The sequence below is a fragment of the Buceros rhinoceros genome, unplaced genomic scaffold (assembly GCF_000710305.1).
Source record: "Buceros rhinoceros silvestris isolate BGI_N320 unplaced genomic scaffold, ASM71030v1 scaffold4720, whole genome shotgun sequence".
Lineage (NCBI taxonomy): Eukaryota > Metazoa > Chordata > Aves > Bucerotiformes > Bucerotidae > Buceros > Buceros rhinoceros.
In genome coordinates this window covers 42,098-62,106 of record NW_010391239.1, presented here as the reverse complement: position 1 = coordinate 62,106, position 20,009 = coordinate 42,098, and the positions used below count along the sequence as shown (strand labels likewise).

General features: G+C 42.9%; 1 protein-coding gene across 1 annotated transcript in view; it reads right to left on the bottom strand.

Annotated features, from left to right (window-relative positions):
- The window catches only part of LOC104497500 (integrin alpha-9-like), a gene marked incomplete at its 5' end in the record, with an annotated part of 53,283 nt that overhangs the window by 12,554 nt on the left and 20,720 nt on the right, over positions 1 to 20,009 (bottom strand). Inside the window, 4 exons of the mRNA XM_010140762.1 lie at positions 3,962 to 4,081; positions 11,803 to 11,904; positions 13,521 to 13,640; positions 14,252 to 14,377. Of these exons, the coding sequence (XP_010139064.1) occupies positions 3,962 to 4,081; positions 11,803 to 11,904; positions 13,521 to 13,640; positions 14,252 to 14,377 (468 nt within the window). The remainder of the gene's footprint in view (positions 1 to 3,961; positions 4,082 to 11,802; positions 11,905 to 13,520; positions 13,641 to 14,251; positions 14,378 to 20,009) is intronic.

The following is a 20,009-nucleotide window of genomic DNA, read 5'->3' as shown; positions in this document are numbered from 1 at the left end:
AAGAGCGTCTTATCACGTAAGGGACACCCAGGGATCATTTTTTGCCCCAGGAATCCAAAAGCTATAAAACAATGCTGGGAACTTCATTTTAGACAAGTGAGAGCTTGGATACCACAAGGACGGGCTCAGTTCAGAAAGAAGCTTAATGTCTAGAGAAATAAATTTAGACAGAAGTCCAGCTCTTGTGTTAAACACGCCTCAAAGAAACAAAATATTGATACTGCAATGAATATAAAAAATCTTTGTTTTGCAAATCACTTCCACAGCTGGCTCCACAGAACACTCAGCTGCCCAAATGTCCAGCCTGGTGCTCGCTTACACACCCCTCTCTGAAATCCTCTGGGCACAAACCATTTTTTTTTTTCATTCTGTGCATTTTATCGGAAATTATATGGATTCAATACTTCATTCCACAGCTCAAGCCAGTTCACATGTAGGAACTTCAATCACAGCATTGTAAAGCACTGCTGCTATTAGTAGAATATTTATTGTGGTATAACATATCACGCTTCAGTTTTTCATTCGCATGGTGCGTGCCAGTTCTCCCCTGGTCTATGTGTGCATAAATCCACTATGCCTGAAGGGGACCTTGTCCCCACGTGGCTGCACTCCTGACAGCTGAGGGAAGTGTGTGTGGGACAGCACTCCCCAAAATAATCCAGCCGTGATCGCCTTTCCGTCCTGAACTACTGCCAGTGCTTGTGAAACCACGCGCTTGTCTAGCACACAGTAGTTGGCCTGAAGCAACGCGACCTCCTCCCCTGCTCTCCACAAGCATCTGGAGGCCACCAAAGAGGTGCAGGCCAATCCCCACAGTTAAAAGCAAGATGAATTGCTGTGGGCAACAGCATGAGAGGCTCTCCGGCTCCTCTTGCACATGGGAGACCACAGGCGAGGCACGAGGAACCGCTGCAGAGGAGCCGGCAAGCATGGGAGCACGTCCCCATGGATGCCTGCACAGAGACATCTGGAGGGGATGAACCCAACAAAACAGGCAAAAATGGGGCAACTCTTGCCAGTCTGCCTTACACCCAACATCTCGTGCCAGTCAGGGAATAGCTGGTCCCCCGCTCTGAATCTGTGTGCCCTTAAACCAGAGGAAACACTGTGTCTACATGAAATACTAAAACAAACAGAGAAGCAAAGCCAGTCACAACCTGACCAAGCTCACACTAAACCGCTTGTTACGTGTGTATAAACTTGGCTGTGAATAAATAAGCTTTGTTTTGAAGTGAAAGAGCCACTTAACATCACTTCCAATGACACAGACCTTCTAAACTGCGATTTCAGACATACAAATAATGAGATAAATACCATCTTATTGTGGGCACAGTAACCTTATTCTGATATAAAATAGCATTTGGGGCTGGAATATCCCCGAGAGCTCACTCTTGACACCACTAATCCTAGCTGTGTTGTTACGTCAAATATTTACGTGTATTCTAACATTTTTCTGCCACTTTAAGGAGCTGTTTACTCCATCTGCAAAACACCGGCGTGTTCACGGATTTGTCCGTGGTGTTGCACCGTTCTCGGTGCAGCTGTGCACACAGTGAGAGCGTCCCTTCCACTCAGGGCTGCGACATAGCCGCTGCCGGCCAGCCCTGCACGGCTGCCTCGGCTCCGGTCCCTTATGACGAGTTTGCTCCAGCTCCTGCTCTGTTTTGTATAAACAGCTGCCTTGCAGGACCACAGTTGAGCTCTAATTAATTTCTTAATAAAAATATAATATAGTTTATACTCTGCTCTTAAAATCTGGATCATTTCTAGTTCTCACTAGCAGTTCTAAGATACCCAAAACTCCATCTACTTTGAATCTGTTTTTTTCTTTCCACAGTTAAAGACTAAAACTCTTCTAATGAAAGGGATTTTTTTGTACTACTTCACACACAAAATTTAGGAATGACTCTAAGATATACTTGGCCAATTTTGTCTAACAAATATTTGCAATCAGACAATTAAGATTCCTCTGTAGGACTGCAACTTTCCCATGTCAGTTTTATCTCAGACAACTTTAATATTGCCAGTAACTTTAATAAACATAGCAACTAGTGAGTGCAAAGTAGTACTTATGTATATTTATGTTCCAGACTAAGACTTAAACGAAAATACTGGCTGATACTAGCAGCTACAATCTTTTAATCATTTTTCTCTACTACACAATCTAAAGTTATTGGTTCCTTTAGTAATCATGAGACTCTGTGGATAAAGTGCTGGAGTTTTACTGCCACTTCTGCTGCAGGACTTTGGGCAAGGCATCTTGCCGTGCTTTGCCTCAGCTCTCTAACATCTGCACGCAGAAAGGGTTATACAAGCCTGGTGTTAGTTGTCATTATTTGTTGCTGTCACCTGGAATTTCCCTCAAGGATTTCACCCAACAAAACAGCAATTTCTTCATGTGTACTTGAATGATCTCTGTAAAACCAAAACCAGCTCAGATCTCAAGATTAAGCCAGAAGCAAAGGCCTGTATTAATTCTAGCAGACACCAAGAACTCAACTTGCATCAGATAGATCGTTGTGGATGGCTCGCAGTGAAAGGTGCCATTCCTCTTATCCTGCATGTTCATCTAGTGCCTTTTTCCCCTCAGGAAACAAGCCATACGACATCAGTCATACCGGTATCAGCAGCAGTAACCATTTTGTCAAAAATGTCACTGGCACGTAAACCCTGGGCTCTTCCCATCTCACCTTTTTCCATTCTCACCGTTATTCTGGCTCCTTAATTGCACAGACTTTTTTTTTTTCATTCTCTCTGCCACAAAAAGCAAAATCATTTCCCGCACGCCACAAAACCAGAATTTGTGAGATATCCTAGACTGTGGGCAAACATTGCTTTCCATTTGGAAAGCACGGTCAATTTTGACATGGCCAGTAGGTGCTTAAAAATCTTCAGAACTGACTAGAAAAATACTTTAAAATCTATAACCCACATAGAATATGTATAATTTATATATTATGAAATAGATGCATACTCTATAATGCAGCCATACACCCATCTGTATTACACGGCCAGGTTTGTAAATCCATTTTACAGCCCCGTGCCCTGCAGCTATGTGTCCTTTTGCAGCACATCGGGGCTGCAACCTCCAGTCCTGGCACAGCCGGCGAGCAGAGCCTGCAGCGCACATGCTGCTGAACAGTGCGAATCAGGCTGCTGGACCTCCGCCACGGGAAGCAAAGTAAGGTTGGACTTGTTCCCATGTGTGCATTTGAGATTTACTTCTCTCAAAGACAGTCCCTGACCTTGACCGTGGCCTTTTAAATTTATGGATTGGTAACAGGGAACTGAGGAATGAAAACACTTGAAGCTCCTTACCCTTTCTATTTACCACACCAGATGGCTGCTGCTAAGTGTCAGCATCAGCCTGGTTTTACCCTGTAACTGTGCCTGGGTACAAGAATTGTATCTTATCAGAGATGGTGTGAAAGCTGGCTTTCAACAGGTCCAGGTGCTTCTTGCTCTGGTAAGGCATCTTACTCATCTGGAACTCTTTCTTTGAGGTATCTGAAGAATTTATTGCTGGATACTCCTCTCCCCCAGGCATTTACCTCTTAAAAACAGTAGCTACCAACCGGTGTTTGCTAGGCGTGCATCCAATCTTTTACCTGGTCAAGCAAAGTTGACTTAATTTTCAGGAAACCCTTTTGAATTCAGTAAGTCTCAGTCATCAGAAAAACATAGAGATCTACCAAGTATCTGAGACAACAGCAGGTTTCTAACCAGGGTTTAACTGAACCCTAAAAAAAAAAATCTACTTTTCCACTTCTCCACATCATGAGTCTCTCCCCGTCTCTCACAAAAGCCTGGATATAAAAACACTTTTGCTGGTCGATGGCTTCTGTGATGGAGTGGACAATTACTTAGATCCTAAAGCAAATACAAGTTAAATGCAAGGATAAATCTAAGCTTCTTTTTCTTTTCCTGGGACTTGGTGTTTATATTGCATCTGTTACCTTACCTTCCATAAGAGCACAGCCAGCAACAGGAAGATGAGAATTCCCACCAGCAAACTGATGGCAATGATCCACCCGACAACATACCCACGAGGTTCCAGATTGTGCAAAGCCTCAAAGACCACCTACAAAGCAATTAGAAAAAGATCTTTTGATGATTGGAAGTTGTACTATTTTCTCTTGCACTCATCTTAAACACACTGCATGGTGGCCTCACTGATCATATTTCATCTGTCAAACAAATACGGACCGTGTCCTCAATTTCGTGCTTTTCCATCTATTTTTTGCACAGGATTTAAAGCTTTCAAGTGGAATGTGAGTAGCCGTATGTTGGATCCAAAGGCTATCAGCTTCTTCTCCAAAATAACTCTTACCCTGACAACCCTCCACCCCACCCCAGACACTGAGCTTGTTCTGACGCTGGGCCACCAGAGGTGCACAAAGGTTTGCATGGAAAACTCCATCCCTTGGGTTGGCACGACATCTCGTGTGGTTTGTCTTACTTATGTTCTTGGCCCTGGCAAACACCCTGATGCTTCACATGAAACGCTCATGTATGCTGAGCTTGATAACGTTTTTTCCACAAAAAAAAAAATCCCTATTGAACACAAATCATCCCTGTTGTGCTCCATAAGATGCGTTGTGTGAAAGAGGGAAGGGCGCATGCAGTCACGGGTTCTTCTGGGAATGCAGAGAGCAGTCCCCTGCTGTTCTCATTTCTCTTTTTGTGTTTGTGTGTATGTCAGAGAAATACACCCTATAAAGAGCTTTCCTTAACCATCTGTCTTAAGAAGAAAATGGGAGCAAATTATACTGCTCATATACGCTATGTGAATTTCCAGCCTCATATTTCAATCAAAACCAGTCTCTCGGTGGAAAACTCAAAACAGTTCTCCTCAGTGAGGGCTATTTCTATGTTAAATTTTGCAATTTAATATCCAGCAAATGCAGAGAGGCAGGGGGATTTTTTTAAAGGTAATATATTTGCTTTGCCTGGCTTTGTTTTGGTTTGTGTTGGACGGCAAAGTAGTGAGTTTTCCCTCCCTCCTTCACAAACCGTTTTCATCATCTTTGCTTAAAAATGCCAAAACCCTTTCGTAGATATGAATTGTTAAATCAATCTTCTAAACAAAACAAAATATTTCAGTAGTTAAAAAGTGGGTGAAAATCCGGGAGTTAGAGTTAGAAGCAATTACACAACCCCAAGATACTCATCTTTAAGAGATCCATGAAATACCTCCACCCACCGGTGACACTATTCAAACAGTGTCATTTATGAGACAGCAAAGGGCACGTGGTACCATACATTGGGTGTTGAAGGGGGGCATTCAGGAAAGGGCTGCAACAGGGAGGTGATGTCGGCACTGGACAGGGGCCAAAGAGGCTCTGGGTTCTCCATCCTTGCAGGTTTCCCAGCCTCAGACAAAGACATGGGGATCCTGAGCCAGTGCCGGCAACAGCCCTGCTTTGAGCGGGATATGGGACAGGACAGCCTCCAAGACGCACTAACGAACATTTCTGTGTTTCTGTAAGCATACACAGCATCAGCAACCACCCACAGAAATTACAGGCACGGGTGAGAGAAAGCAGGTGAGCAGGGCTATGTTTTGTCACTGTGTTCCCATAAAGAAGTACTCAAGGATTCTTTGTCTCAGGTTGCCAGGATAACGCCAATTAAGACCACAGGTTTTCTGGAGGAGGAATTGGAACACAGCTGATTTACACACTCTGTTTTTTTCTCTTGATGAGATATTATCAGGCATTTGATGACAATGAGACGTGAAAACGTAACAATGAACAGGGATGAAGCTATACGTAGATAGCATTATCCAAACATATTCCCATAGCCAGTATCGCAACGCTCAAAATAGCTCGAACATGGAGCAGTTTTTCGCCGGAGAAAAAGAATAATTTTAGCATTTCAGACATTAGCACAAAGCCTTTGTCAGACTTGTTAAGACATCTCGCTGAACACAGAAAGTTTCCTAAGAAGCAGAGTTTCCCTCATAGCCAAGACGAGCGTAAAGGAAATACCAGACACAGAGATCAAACACAAATCTTGTGCCTTTTTCATCTTTCTGAGCCAGCTTGGAAGGATGATCTGATGTGGCAGTCCATTTCTCAGAGAGGCCATGGTTAGAATCCATCTTGCAGACACCAGTCAGAAGAGTATTTCTTAGACGATAAGGCACTAGTGTTATTTTCCTTCCTGACGCGACAAGATAAAAAGCTCCTAACGTGTCAAATTTTGCCGACTTCAGTGAAGAGACCTTTCAAGCAGCCCCTGGACGCAAAATGAGGTGGGTGCCTTCTCTCCACTGCTCAGACAGTAATGTTAACTGAACACAACCTCCAGCGCAACAAACCAGTACATCCTTCATGCTGCCAAAAGGCAGAGCCAGGAATAGCTGCAGAGACCAAATCATACATCTTCACTGCAGCAAGAGCCCCACATTTCAGGTTTGAAGCACGCTGGCTAGAACAGCTTGGCTGTAGCTTTTGCAGTCACCGCTCGAGCTGTAAGGGTAGAGAGCAACAACAGCTTCTTATCTATCCGGTTTCTTCTAGCAGTCTGGAATCAACATATAAAACCCCCTTGTTCGTGGCTTTGTGGTTTGGAGAGGAGCAGGGATGTTGCACATGTTAACGTCCTTATCCCTCTCAAGCCCTCAAAATCTTCCTGCATTAACACGCAGCCACTGCAATGACTTTTGGCAAAGAGGAACCAAGGACACAAAGCCCAAGCCAAACACCAATCGAACCAGACTGAGCAGAGAGTCAGTGTACATTGTGTGTTGGGAGCATCAGCGAGAAGCCAGTACCGTAAGTGGTGAGAGGCCAGGGAACATCCCAAGGGGGAGGTTGGAGGCAGAGCGTGATGTTACTGAAGACAAGTGTGCCAGCTGCTGCCTGCCACTTGACCCCCTCAGTCTCTGAAAGCCCGTCACGAGTGAACCTTGAAGTCCTCATCCCATCCATCCCAGCTACACGGCATCCACAGGGCTGCCAACACATTGGGGAGCACAAGGCAGGTCCTAACCCAGCACACTTCCCACAGCCCCCACCCACAGAAAAGACGAGAGTGATAAGAGTGACTGACACAGAAGATAAGGAGGATGGGGTTGGGAAAGCATCCCAGAGAGGGCAGAGGCGGGACAGCAGCCGTCTGGTTCGGAGAAAGAACATGCAACAGTCACACAATATGGAGTGGATCACACGCTTTTTTTCAGACTCTGATGAAACACCAGGGAAAGGCCATGAAAAACACAGTGGTCTTGACGATGTATGAGGAGCTTTAGTTTCATATTTATCTTTTGCATTTCATGCTGTATTTGTGGGATCTGAAAGCAGGGAGGCCTGGGAGGCAGTGTAGCTTGCACATCAATCACCTTTTACACAATGTCACTGCCCTGCTGTAAAATAACAGATATCTTCACCCTGCCAAAGATTTCTGAAACGTTGAACCTGCATGGACAAGGGCATCTACCAGTTCATCTTCTACCTGTGCCGAACACGTGCTATATTCTGCTGATCTTAGTGAACAAATAAAACACCCTATTTCCAGCAAGAAGTTAACCGAGTAGGTATTTTGCAAATACTTAAAAGTTCATACTGAGCTGAAGCCCTTTGCAGAATAGGCACATGATGCTGTATTGGGACTCAGAAAGGCCAGAAACGTACTTCAGCAAAACCTGGTTAGAAATACATAATTGCAAAATTTTCATTTCTTTTTGCTTATGCACACTAAATTAATTGTATGCACTTGTATCATGAAGGCACAGGTTTATATGTATTATATATATGTATATCCATACTTTTCAATATATTTATTTATATATACTAAGAAAAACTTTGGAGGTTCTTAAAAATACAAACCTGAAGTATCCTTGCTACCTGCTTGTCTCTATCCATGGGAAATTAACTGTATTTTATTGCTGTTATCTATTGTTCTGTTCCTTTACCCAAGCGTGTATTTCTACCTGCCAGACTGCACTGTAAAGACAAGAAAATCTATAAAGGGATCATTACAGTAACAGATGGAAAGGTAAAACCATGAAATGAAAAACAAAACACCATGAAAACAACAAGGCAGCAAATAACGCACTGGAAAGGCGGCTGCAAAGCTGCTGGAGGAGGCGCGGATCTGGCTTCAGCCAGGCTAGGATGTTGTGCTCACTCACAGGTAAGCTGCAGAGAAGAGGTTCCTTGAAATGCTGAGTATTTCAAACAGGCGAGAGAGAGGGGTGGTGGGTGGCTGAGTGGAAGAGGTATTGCCATATGCATTAAAAAAAGGCTGGGACGTCATGAGCACTGTCTACTACCACAGGCTGCTCCTTCCAACGCAACATGGAGAACAGGCCACGGTCAGGAGTCCTCTGTGCCACCGGCAGACAGCTAAAGAAAGCTTAGGCACACGAACATGTATATAAATCTCTCTGCATATAAAAATGCACATAAAGAGCTCTCGAAATCACTTGGTAGGTCCTCACACCCATAAAATTAATTTTTTAAAGTTTTTCTTTGTTGTTGTTGTTTTACCTGAAATACATCATCACAAACATAAAGATACCTAAATCCTGAGGAAAAAACCCAACATCCGTGCAGGGCAACCACTTGCTTGTGTTGAATTAAACCTGGGGTGACTGGGCTGAAAATGAGAACAGTGAATTCCACGCAGGAGGAGGGGAAGTTTTAAAGGCTTGGAGAAGTACCTGTGCTGAGCTGACAGCACCAGACAGTAGCCTTCAGCTTTACAGGGCATTTTGTTGTGGGAGCTGCATGCATTTTATCTGGGATTCCCCTTTCATCTATCCAGCTTTGCACCCCTTCAAGACAGGGAGACTGAAAACTTCAGCTAGTTTTGACACTGGCACTCACAGAGAGAAAGTCCCTCTGCTCCTACCAGTGCTCCTCCTCCTGCACAAGCAGCGAGCACCGGATGTGAACCCTTGGATCTGGTATTTGACCACCGTGGACTCATTAAGCTTATTGTTGGTTTTGCCTCCCATGCAGAGAAGGGAGCCAAACCTTCATGAAAACCCATATGCTCAAGAAAACAAAGTATGCCTGCTGAAAATACCACACCGTCGGCTTGAGCCAATACATACTCATGTAAATACAACTGTCATCACAGAGCCAAACCCAAACTCTGCTCGCCTTCCTCATACGATTGGAGTTCAAAAAGCCTACTGGAACTGGAGACAGAAAAATGTATCATTCCAAATCACATAAAACCATACCCAAATCTAGAGAAATTATGTCTGAAAATTGCATAAAAGCATCTTTTTACAAAACGGGTTCATTTCAAAGGCAGCCTGCTACCCAGCTTACAGGTATTTACATAAGCTTTGGCATCTCCCTTACAAATTGTCTGCTAGGGTTTCTGAGAAAGCTGGTATTTACATGGGTGGTCCTGCCACTCCTGGTACTTTTTACACCAGCATCACAAACACCAGTCTTCTGTTTTCTTTTGCCTTCTTTCCAGACAGTTCACATTCTGATACTGTAGAAGTGCCCAGTGAAGTGAGGGCGCCTGGTTCTGAAGAACCATCTAAACGTGCTAATAAATCTACATTTAGCTGTAGAGAGCAAAGAGGCCTTTTCAAATCTACCATGATAAAGTGCCTAAGAAAATGTTTTTTATTGTTAGGGAACACGTTTGTAAACGGATCCAAAGGAAGTCCATGCACAACCCGCCCAGAAGGAGCTGCTCTCCAAACGGTACAGCAGTCCACGGTCCATGAAAAGAACACAGGATGAGCTCTAAAAAGGAAGGGAGCAGTATGAACAGACATTTTACCTCGCCTGTCTCCACTTCAGCTGAATAGATGTGGCTTGCAGCAAGTACTATTCCCTTCTGCATTCCACAAGAAAAGAGGAGGGGGGAAAATGAATACCTTGAGCCAAACCACATGTCTTAAATTTTTTCCTGAACATGACCCAATGCAAAACATACAGCAATGGTGAAGCCAACAGACATATGGAAAGAGCATAAAGGAGAGAGCAAATGGCACTCACATTAGAAAAGCCTTGAAATTACAAATTGATGTTACATGGCTACAACATGTCAAGCGTGCTTCTTTACAGCTACGGGAGCAAGGTCTTGTTTGAAGATTAATATAGCACACACAGAGCACTTTACAATCGTTGCAACTCAAGGCTTGATGAAAGACTTTCCGGAAACAGGAAAAGGACAATTTTGTTTTCGCACTAGATAGTGAAATACAGCAGAGTTTGCATTCCAAAGATAAAAGCATTTCTAAATTTTGCACATTAAATAATAGTAACCCCATACATCTTATATTGTGCATATCATTCTGAGTGACTCTCAAACCGTTTACAGGTCGAATATCGGGTCAAGAGATCTGGCTTCTTCCTTTTTAGTTGGGGCGTAGGTATCACAGTCAGGTGTTACTTCAGTCATTAATGAAATTCTGCCCCAAAATGGCCAGATTTGCTCTGTGCGAGCTGCAGAACTAAAGAAAGATCAAGCAATGTATGAACAATCAGGGCTGCAGGTCACTTAGAAGGCACATTCCCAGGGAAGGCAAGCTATGTTTTTCATTTCAGCTGCCAAGCCTATTTTTTAATGTTCTTTAGAATCGCCCAGAAACTTGACAAAGAAAATAAAACAGAAGGGAAAAAGTGGTGTTCCTGTCATATAAAGAATTTCTTTTTCTGACAGGTCTAATAAAATAGAAAATTAAATCTAGAGTTGCAGACACGATGGTGGAGAAGAAGGATGGTGGAGAAGGGCTGTCTACTTTCAGACTGACGGCAGTAAGTAGATGCAGGTTCAAATCTTCCTTTGCCCGTAGCTTTTTAAATCCAGCATCTCTGAGAAGAGTGCTTTAATTTGGGACATCAGAGCGTTGAACTCAATGCTCTCACACTCAAATGTCAATAGTACTCATTGAAATGGAGCCAATGATAGAATGGTTGCATGGGCTGGTGGTGATGACCATCATTGGGGATAAAAGGACAGCTGAGAGATGGGATCTAGATCATACTCCAAAAATACACAGCAAGAGGAGAAATTGGAAATCCAGATTACCACCGATCCCCATGTGAGAGAAAAATACGAAATGAAATTTTAAAATTTCACCAGGCAAAAAGAAAGCTGAATTTGGGTGTTACCCCCTGTTCAATTTTCACGCAAAAGTATTAGGTGACTTGGTAGTAAAATAAAATCATCACCTTCTCCTCCAGTAGATCGTAAACATGGCCCTGCACAGTTTTACTTACAGCCAAAGCTATGCCGTGAATTCACTTTGAACTTTGGTACTTCTCTGACAATTTTCCATCTAGCCTCATGCAGATCAACACAAAATGCAGTATCAGGTCATACATGAATTCCAGCAGCTCAGCACAACGGAACAGTTAAATGAACTTCTGAAAGTTTAGAACTCCTTGCCCATTTTCACAGCTCCCAAAATATCATTAACACTTCCAAATACTGGTACACCTGAAAAGACTTCGCTGGGTTTCAAGTCTCTGCTAGGTTTTCAAGGAAAATCCAAATAAGATTAAAGCAGACGTTAACCCTAGAACAGGGAGCTAAACCGAATTTTGGCACGGATACCTCAAGGGTATTACAATTTTGGCCAGTACAGCACAGATCCTCCTGCTCCACATAACATGACTCGCTGTGGCGGCTCGGTTACCACAGAGAACAAAACCACAGAAGTACAGCCCACAGCACTGCGAGTCTAGCCAGGCAAAGCCTGGGCACCCTCCCGGGCTAGCCCAACCCAAGCCCAGCCACAAATTCCAGTCTCTGTAGAGCTCTCAATGTTCTCCCCGCACTGTGATCAGGAAATCTCTCTCTTCAGGTGTATTTACTTACTGGTTTTTCTTCTGGGCTCCCGTTGGGCACCTCCACAACTCTGAGGTCAGTGTCTACCCGCACCTTTGCCCTTGTGACAAACTGGATGACCGATGAACTGTCCTGAGAAGTACAAATAGGAAGAATTGGATTTAAGGGTGGGGGGAAGTACCACAAACACCCCCAAAACCCTATCAAACATTTGCCAGAACAATAAACACATCTAGACAATGCTAGTGGAGTTTGGCTTAAGAACTATCCTGGTTAAAACCCTGCTTTGAAAAAAATATACCTTATGCTCACAACAGACAGATAAAACCGAGCACATTATCTCAGACGAAAACAAAATCAGGTATGTTGGACTCTAAACACATCGTTCGTATTTGGCCTGTTAATGTTTCCCACATGTACTGCAAAAGCAAAAGACAGAACACTGCCAATCAACACAGATGGGCTCAATCTTAACCATCAAAAAGTTCCTACTTGTTTTTCAAGCAAACAGAAAAAAAAAAGAAACCTCGTAATGCAAGTATATACCAAGATGAAAACTAATTATTTGAATTGCGCTGCAAATATCTTAAATATTCAATGTACAGCTCCCCTTATTGATATATATTTCTCCTACAGTTTACACAGTGCATTTTACCACGCAGGTTCCAAAAATCTGCCATTTCAACTCACAGGTGAGCCACTTGTTTGCTGTTCGTCTTGGGGAGGTGAGAAACAGCAAAGGGCGTTGGTGATACTGCCCCAAAGGCACGTGTAAGCACTGCCAGCCCTGCGGTCACCCTGGGAAGGACCCAGCAGACAGGGCAAATCCTGGCTATTCCCAGGACTGAATTTCCCAGAACTCACTCACTTGCTTACATATTTCAGCGTTTCTGGAAGCACGTAACAAACACTTGAAACTTCTGTCCTTGCCTACATTTCGTGTTTTCAAATAGGATCAGACATTGGCAGAGTGGTTGGTTTCAGCTGGAAAAACTCAGGGCTATCGAGTGCTTTAGGAACTGCTTTCTAATAAGGGTTCTCTGCAGGGCTTTTAATCTGGCAGCTATCAAAGACAGGTTTATTTCGGTAGCCTCAAGTTATCAGCTTTCTCCTCTGATTGTCTTATACCCTCATAATCTTACAGCACCTCACCACGATAACACAATCAGTGTTTTGTAAGTAAAGGAAAACAAGGAAAAATGCAGTAAATCACTAGAAATTTTAAAGATTTGCCGTCTCATTCAGTGCCAGGAATTAACTCAACCATTTCTTGTCACAAAGGTCAAGCTTAGCATTAATATGGCCATGATGTATCATCGTAAAATAATAATAATTTGAAATAAAAAAATTACAAAACAGTGCCACACCTCTGTTTACAGGGAAGGAGTGACGGATAGCTGGTCACAGCTGATGTGCACTTCCTCTACTTTTCATTTTTCAGAATGAAAACTGTCAGAAATCAATTCAACTTTGCGCAGTCTCTAGCCTTAGCACCATGCATACAATCAGGGGCCTCACTTGTTGTTCCTCAATGTATAAATGCCTGAAATTAATTTATTTTGGTCATAATGGGTAAGAATAGGAGCAACACCTCCATACGTGCTGTTGATAAATAGATCTGTTTTCTTTGACACCATGATTTTTTTATAACACACTAGTAAAGGGGAAAAAATGCAAGTTTTGAGTCCACTGGTACAGATAAGCATCTTAAATTGGGATTTAGGACAAACTACAAAGGAAGCACGTACCTTCTTCAGTATCTCAGTATTCAGCAGCGTGTAGATACTTATATCACAGGACTCCGCTTTGGCTAGCGAGCTTAAGTTGCAGCGTATAATTAAGCAGGACCTGCCTGGTCTTTCACAGTCCTACAGGAAATATGGAAAAAGCTGTTAGGCAAAGGAGGAAAAAATTCATCACCACATTGCGTGACAGCAAATACAGCAGCTGAGTTACCTCGTGAACTGCTAAAAACCAGCACTCCTGCGCTGAAATAGCAGCCACTTTCAAGACCTGAGGACAGCTAGGTATAGAGAGCTACATGAAAGCAAGCCAGGCAAAATGCAGCTCTCTGCAGCGCCCCTGAGCCAGGCGAGTGCCCGGGGCAGGGGAGAGTGGGGCGACCGCTGCCCGTCAACTCTCTGCATGGGTCAGGCACCGAGCGTGGTGCAGGGCTCTGTCGCCCCACGGGCCTTTGACAAACCATGGGAGCAAGGGCTCTGGTCACCGACCGCGTGGTGCCACGTCAGATAATTCCCTCCCCACTGCACTTCCTTAAACTTCCTATTTCTCTTTAAAAATATGAGAATTTAAAGATGAGATAATGAAAATCACTACGTATCACAACATCAGTATTAGTACACACGCACCAAACAGTTGCTCGATAATTAACTAATCTGCTTGACTTCATGCTAAGCCACGCAAAATCTTTTGTAAGATACACCGTAAGTTCAAGATGGACAGAAACAGACTTTCTTACCAATACTTTTCTGCCAGACTTCGTGAAAAAAGCAAATATCGTGTGGAAAATATTTTCATTCTCTTGAGGAACAATGCATGGGCTGGGGTTTCTGCGAAATGAACAGCTTCCTTTGTCTTGACCAACCTGCAAGCAAAATTGTAAGTCACAATTATTATTTGAATTAAACTAAATGACACAAGAAGGTGGGATTACCCTGTCCATAAAAATACACCTACATCTGAGCTGCATGTCTGGATTCTCACTGATAGTCAAAAGAGAGAAGTAAGCGCTTTGGGAGTCAAATAATCCTAAAGAAAATATTTAACCTAAGCCAGACAAACCATACTCTGGAAATGCTTGTCTCTCTTAACTGGATAGGATACGAACGTTCTAACCTAGCTCACACGTAGGTGTCTGTGTTCTATGTGTCTGGAGATCAACAGAGAGGAGAAAAATCTCAGCAAAATATATAAATCACCACACAGCATTTAAGCGTTATCCTTTTCATTACCTTTTTTGTCAGTGTATTATTTGGTGCTTTGGCCAACTTGGCTGTTTCATAGTTTATATCAGAACTAACGAAATAAATGAAATCTTTGTAAACGCACAAGCCTGGACACTAAATATGTTCTTTTACCTTCAGCATAAATCGTACAAAAATAAACTCTTTGTATCATTAATTTATTCACTTCTCCAGAAAAGCAGATGCATGAAGCAAGTGAAACACACCAGGCTTTGATAAAACGTCCTTCAGTCAAGATAACCTTGCATTAAGAAAACCCTTCTCACTTTCTGCAGCTTATGAATATTCACTGAAGAAAATCTATTGGAATTTAATACAAACTATGACAAACTAAGAAGTATCAGCAAATTCCTCCTGCTGCCACCTTTAAAACATGTAAGAGAGAGAGAGAGATTTTCCCACAAACCAGCAAGTGACAATTCTTACGCATCCTGCTGTTGACCTCCCCACATCCTCTGAGAGGATGAAAACTTGCGCATTATTAAAATCACAAGTCCTTGAAAAAGTGAGGAAAAAAAGCTGTTATAGATAAGAAATTACTGCAAGCTCTGAGTCCGATTTTGCATCAAACAGTTTATAGCTGTTAGCCAAAGTACTGCCAAAAAAGAAACAAGAAACAAAGGTCTGTTTAGATTTTAAATGCTATTTTCCAGACAAGCGACGTCTATGTCTCTTGGCAAGATCGACCTTTTCTGCTTCACTGGCCCACAAGCTCTTCACAATCTGTTCTTTGAAGTACGTATTCATGACCTGTCTTTACGTGATCTATCCTTACACTCCCAACAGATCCAGGCACAGGTAGCTAGCCATGGTTTACAGCCTCCTTGGGACCAACTGAAAATTGAGACTGTGATGTCCTCCATTTGTCCAGATCACCTGGAATGTGTTTGCATTATTTATTGTAGGTAAGAGATTCATAAAGTCCACTGACATTTATTTTCTTTGAACTTTCACATGAGAATTAGATCCAGATCAACCAGAAGGTTTATGTTAAATGAAGAGCAGCAGAGAGTCAAGATCTCTTCTGTAGTCGCTCTTTCTTTCTGAAAGTTCAAACTACCAAACACTTGGACAAAAGTCGTCAGATTCATGCAAGAAATACAGAAAGGACAGTGTGAACTTCTGCACTAGCCCAGCTTTCAGCACACTCTGCAAATAGTCCTGCTTTACATCCTGTCCAAATACGGCGTAAGAACAAACCAAAGCAGAAATCTCTGAAGACTAAAAGCAGTTTTCTGGCACAAAACAACATAAATCTAGTCCTTTCTTCTCTAAATGATTATCTTTTCTTAAACTGAAGCTTGGCTACATCTCGTTCTCTTTAAAACACTTTAGCTGAGAGAAAAGCACCTCCAGAAGGCTAAGCCTCAACTTGGAAATACCTTTTCCTCTCTGCCAACTACGCAGCAATTCTGCATGGGGCAGCTCCTAAATCCAGTGTCATGGGTCACGTTAGGAGGACCAAGCATCTCCTGTCACCTGTGCTGCTCTGGAACAGACCGGCAGGTCACCTACAGCCTGACCTAGTAGCCAAAGGCAGATGCCACTTCCTAGAAGGAGCAGACACCACTACTTGGCCTGCAGAATTTGGGGGAATTCAACCAGGCAGAAATCAGGTCGTATTGCTCTGCGTATCTGTGATCAACCAGCGTACGCTGACAGCTGGTGGGGGAAAGGATGCAAGGCAGCTGGGCAGCACTCAGCTTCTTTTAGCCCTCTTGGAAACAACAAAAAACCTAGGAAAACAAGTGGCAAAACCCACTTTTAAATGGGCGGGTCATGCTGAGGTAGAAGGAAATACAGCCTTTCCAAAGGACTGGCCATGGCTGGTTGGTTGTTGGAGGTTTTGGGGGAGGGGAGGGGGGTGCAGGGGGAAGTTTGTTGTGGTTTTTTATTGGAGGGAAGCGGGGTGTTTCTTTCTTTTGTTAGGCTGACTGTCAGACACATTTCACACCATCTCTTATTTTCCTCAGTTTTTACATCCATAAAGGGAAGGTTCAGTCAACCAGACAAAACTATGGTAGCTTTTCATTACACTTTGCTTTCAATAACAAATTCAGCTCTAGGAAATCAACCTGCCAAATAAAATCTTAACACAAAGCTCCTGTCTTCATTATGTTGAGACTGAACTACATCTCTGAAAAACAATCAGGATCTGGCCTCATGTTTGAGCCTCTCCTTGCTCAAACACGGTGCTACCCCAGGCACCTGTTTTTCTCCTTGTGACCAACTGCATAATCTGGTACACAGAGAAGTTCTGGCAAAGTTTAAGGGCTTTGCATGAGCAAATGCTTATGATTTATAGGTGTAAGAACCTTGCAAGTCTTTGGCATGGAGTAGGTAGCGAGGCTCTTTGACAAAGCCTTGGAGTTTCAGGGCATGTGACATTCCAAAGCTTTTTGAAAATTTCCACGTGGTCTCAGCAGCCTGTAAACAGAAAAGGACTACCTCCAAAGTGATCTTCCCAGGACCTGAGACCTAACAACTCACAGAAACAGCAGAAGGGGGTTTTCGGAGCAGTACAGAGGATGTGGAAAGACACGTGCGTTGCCTTTGTATTCAGCACAAGGACTATACAGAAGCCATAGAGAAAAATCAGCACCCAACGCCTAACACAAACAAACAACAACAAAACTGGGGCAGGGGAAATAGAGGCAGAAAGGAGGCTCTCAAATCCTACATTAAAACTGCAGCTTGGTAAATAAAAACCCTGTCCTGAGTGAGGTGCCAAGCAGGAGCAGCCCTGCAGCCACCCAAGGAGGGACGACCACGGAGCTGCGTCAGAGCTGTCTCTGCTGAAGGCGGTTTCATTTTCTTTTCCAGAAGCTACTTACACATTTTAAGTCCTGCATTAAACCATCTCCAGTCTGGTGCTTTGAATATAGTTAAACCACCCGTACCGGAAATGTACCTAAAATCTATACCCAAACAGATGTCGCCAACATCTACCTTAGCGCATAACCTAGGCCAAAAAAAAGGAGAGCCAGGCTAACCGCACGGCATCCTCAGCACCTCAGGTTCATAACGCACACCGTTCTAACTTGTTCCGAGTCTGGTCCTGTGGCCTGAATGAATGTGCTGCAGCCATAAATAGGTGATAAGTGCACTCTTCTTTGTGTCCCTTTTGCCCCAAAAGGAAGCCAGTTGTGCACTCTGCGAGGTGAACCGCAGCTCCCTGCGTGGGGAGGGATTTTGCTTTAAAAGCTCACTCCTGGACTGAACTAAGGCGCTAGTAAAGCAGCACCCTAAGGCACACTTTGGTCTTCAGTCCTGCAGAACTTCTGCAAAGGGTGATGACTCCGAGGGTGCGCAAAATGCACGTTGTGCATGCTTGCCGAGAACCAATTTTCATTTTTTTCACCCATGAGTGTGGATATTACATTAACTCCTACAAGCAGAACTCCTGGAATTCATATGGTTTCTTATGTACTAGAACGGTTACATTTCTTCAGAAGAAAACCTTTCTGGAACACAAAATGCTACAATCAGTCTTGGCCGTACAAAATTCACCCATAACTATATATAAATACATATATTTAAACTGACATAGCAGGTTTTGTTGAATTATCTTTACATTGCAGGGAAAAAAAGGCATAAGAATACTTTCAAAAGTCCTAAATTATTTTCTACGTTTTCTTCTTCTCTATGTACATTAGTCTAAATTCTCACATATAATCTAGACCTCCACATGTTATACATAATGAGTTTTTTCAGGCTAATAGCACATTATTTTTGTAAGACAGAACTAAACATTACCAACTACTCATCCTAGCCTTCAACTTCCAGAAAACCTTTCCAGCAAAAAAAAAAACCTATTTTTGCAAAGAAATTACATTTTCAGATTTTTTCAATTCGAAAGAGAAAAATTCTAAAGGAGGTCGTTTTCCGATGGAAACCCAAACATTTCTGAAAAACTTTTCCACAAAGAATTTAAATCTGTATGTATTTATTACACATTTGTTATGATTTGTCATTGTTCTAATGAGGATGAAGCATGGTTTGACCTTCTTGAACAATGTCCTCAACTTTCACATGAGGCAAACCAACATCAAGAACAAAATCAAAATTTTCCCACACAAGCTTTTACTGACAACGGTTTCTTTTTACCAGGCTGTCCCTGTGAAGGGATGTTCTCATTCTCTAGGAACATCTTGTCATAGACTGCAAAACATCAATGAATCGTGTGTATTATTTTATTCCAGTTTTTATCTCAAGTTCAAAGGCACTTTTGTTTAAACCGCTCAACCCCAAGGTAAAGAAAGATAAAAAAAACCCACCAAACCCCAAAACAACCCAAAAAACCCGCTCTGATGCGTGGAATATTTGTAAGTGTCGTAGATTCACCTTCTGGAAAGCCAGCATGACCTGTGTTCACAGCTCTCTCTTGCATTGCTGGACACCTTCCAGAAGGTGGACATATGACACTTAAACATCACCATCTTTCAGAGTTTTAGCTGGACATCCAAAATCTTAACGACTCATGAACATATACATGTGTATTCTCCTATTGTATTCAACACGTGTGCATATACATGCAACATGCCTGAACATGTAGAGGTATAAACCAGAACGTCTGTGCTACACAGACTGTAAATGGCTCCTTGCGTAACAGTCCTCTAAAGGTCACCATAACTCTGCAAAAACTAATAGTATTACTAGTCTATCATCATACAGAGAGGCAGAACATCACTTAGGCTGCCTACTCTACCCAGAAATGGACTCACATTCAGGGACAAGTCAGCCTCCAGCTTTGTTAATTTACTGGAAGTCGCTGTCCCCTTAAAGAGCCCATAAACGTGCTTGAGAAACAACATTTAAATAGGACAGCCTATACAATGCGTTACTGTGCCAAGCTGTTGTCGTCAGCACAAGCCACTAAGCTTCTCAGAGACAAGATGCAGCCACTGGAGAAGGAACGCGCATTACTTCATGCTTGAAAAATGCTGTATCTGCAACAAGGAGGAAACTCCCACTGGACGACATTAGTGGACTCTGAATATTTGAAAAGTCTCACAGAGCAGGGGCAAACCCATAAAGCAGCAATGATTGTTAATCGTATCCGATTACACCATCCTTAAGAAAAAGTGGCAGAAGGACATTTCAGAGCGAAACAGCTGTATGTAAAACCTTGTGTGCACTTCACACAGATGACATCACAAAAAAATGGAAAATATCTAATAGGGCTGCACAGAAATAGCATGTTGGGTTTATTACGTACCCAGGGATCACCCTCTCTGACTTTCCCTGCACGTG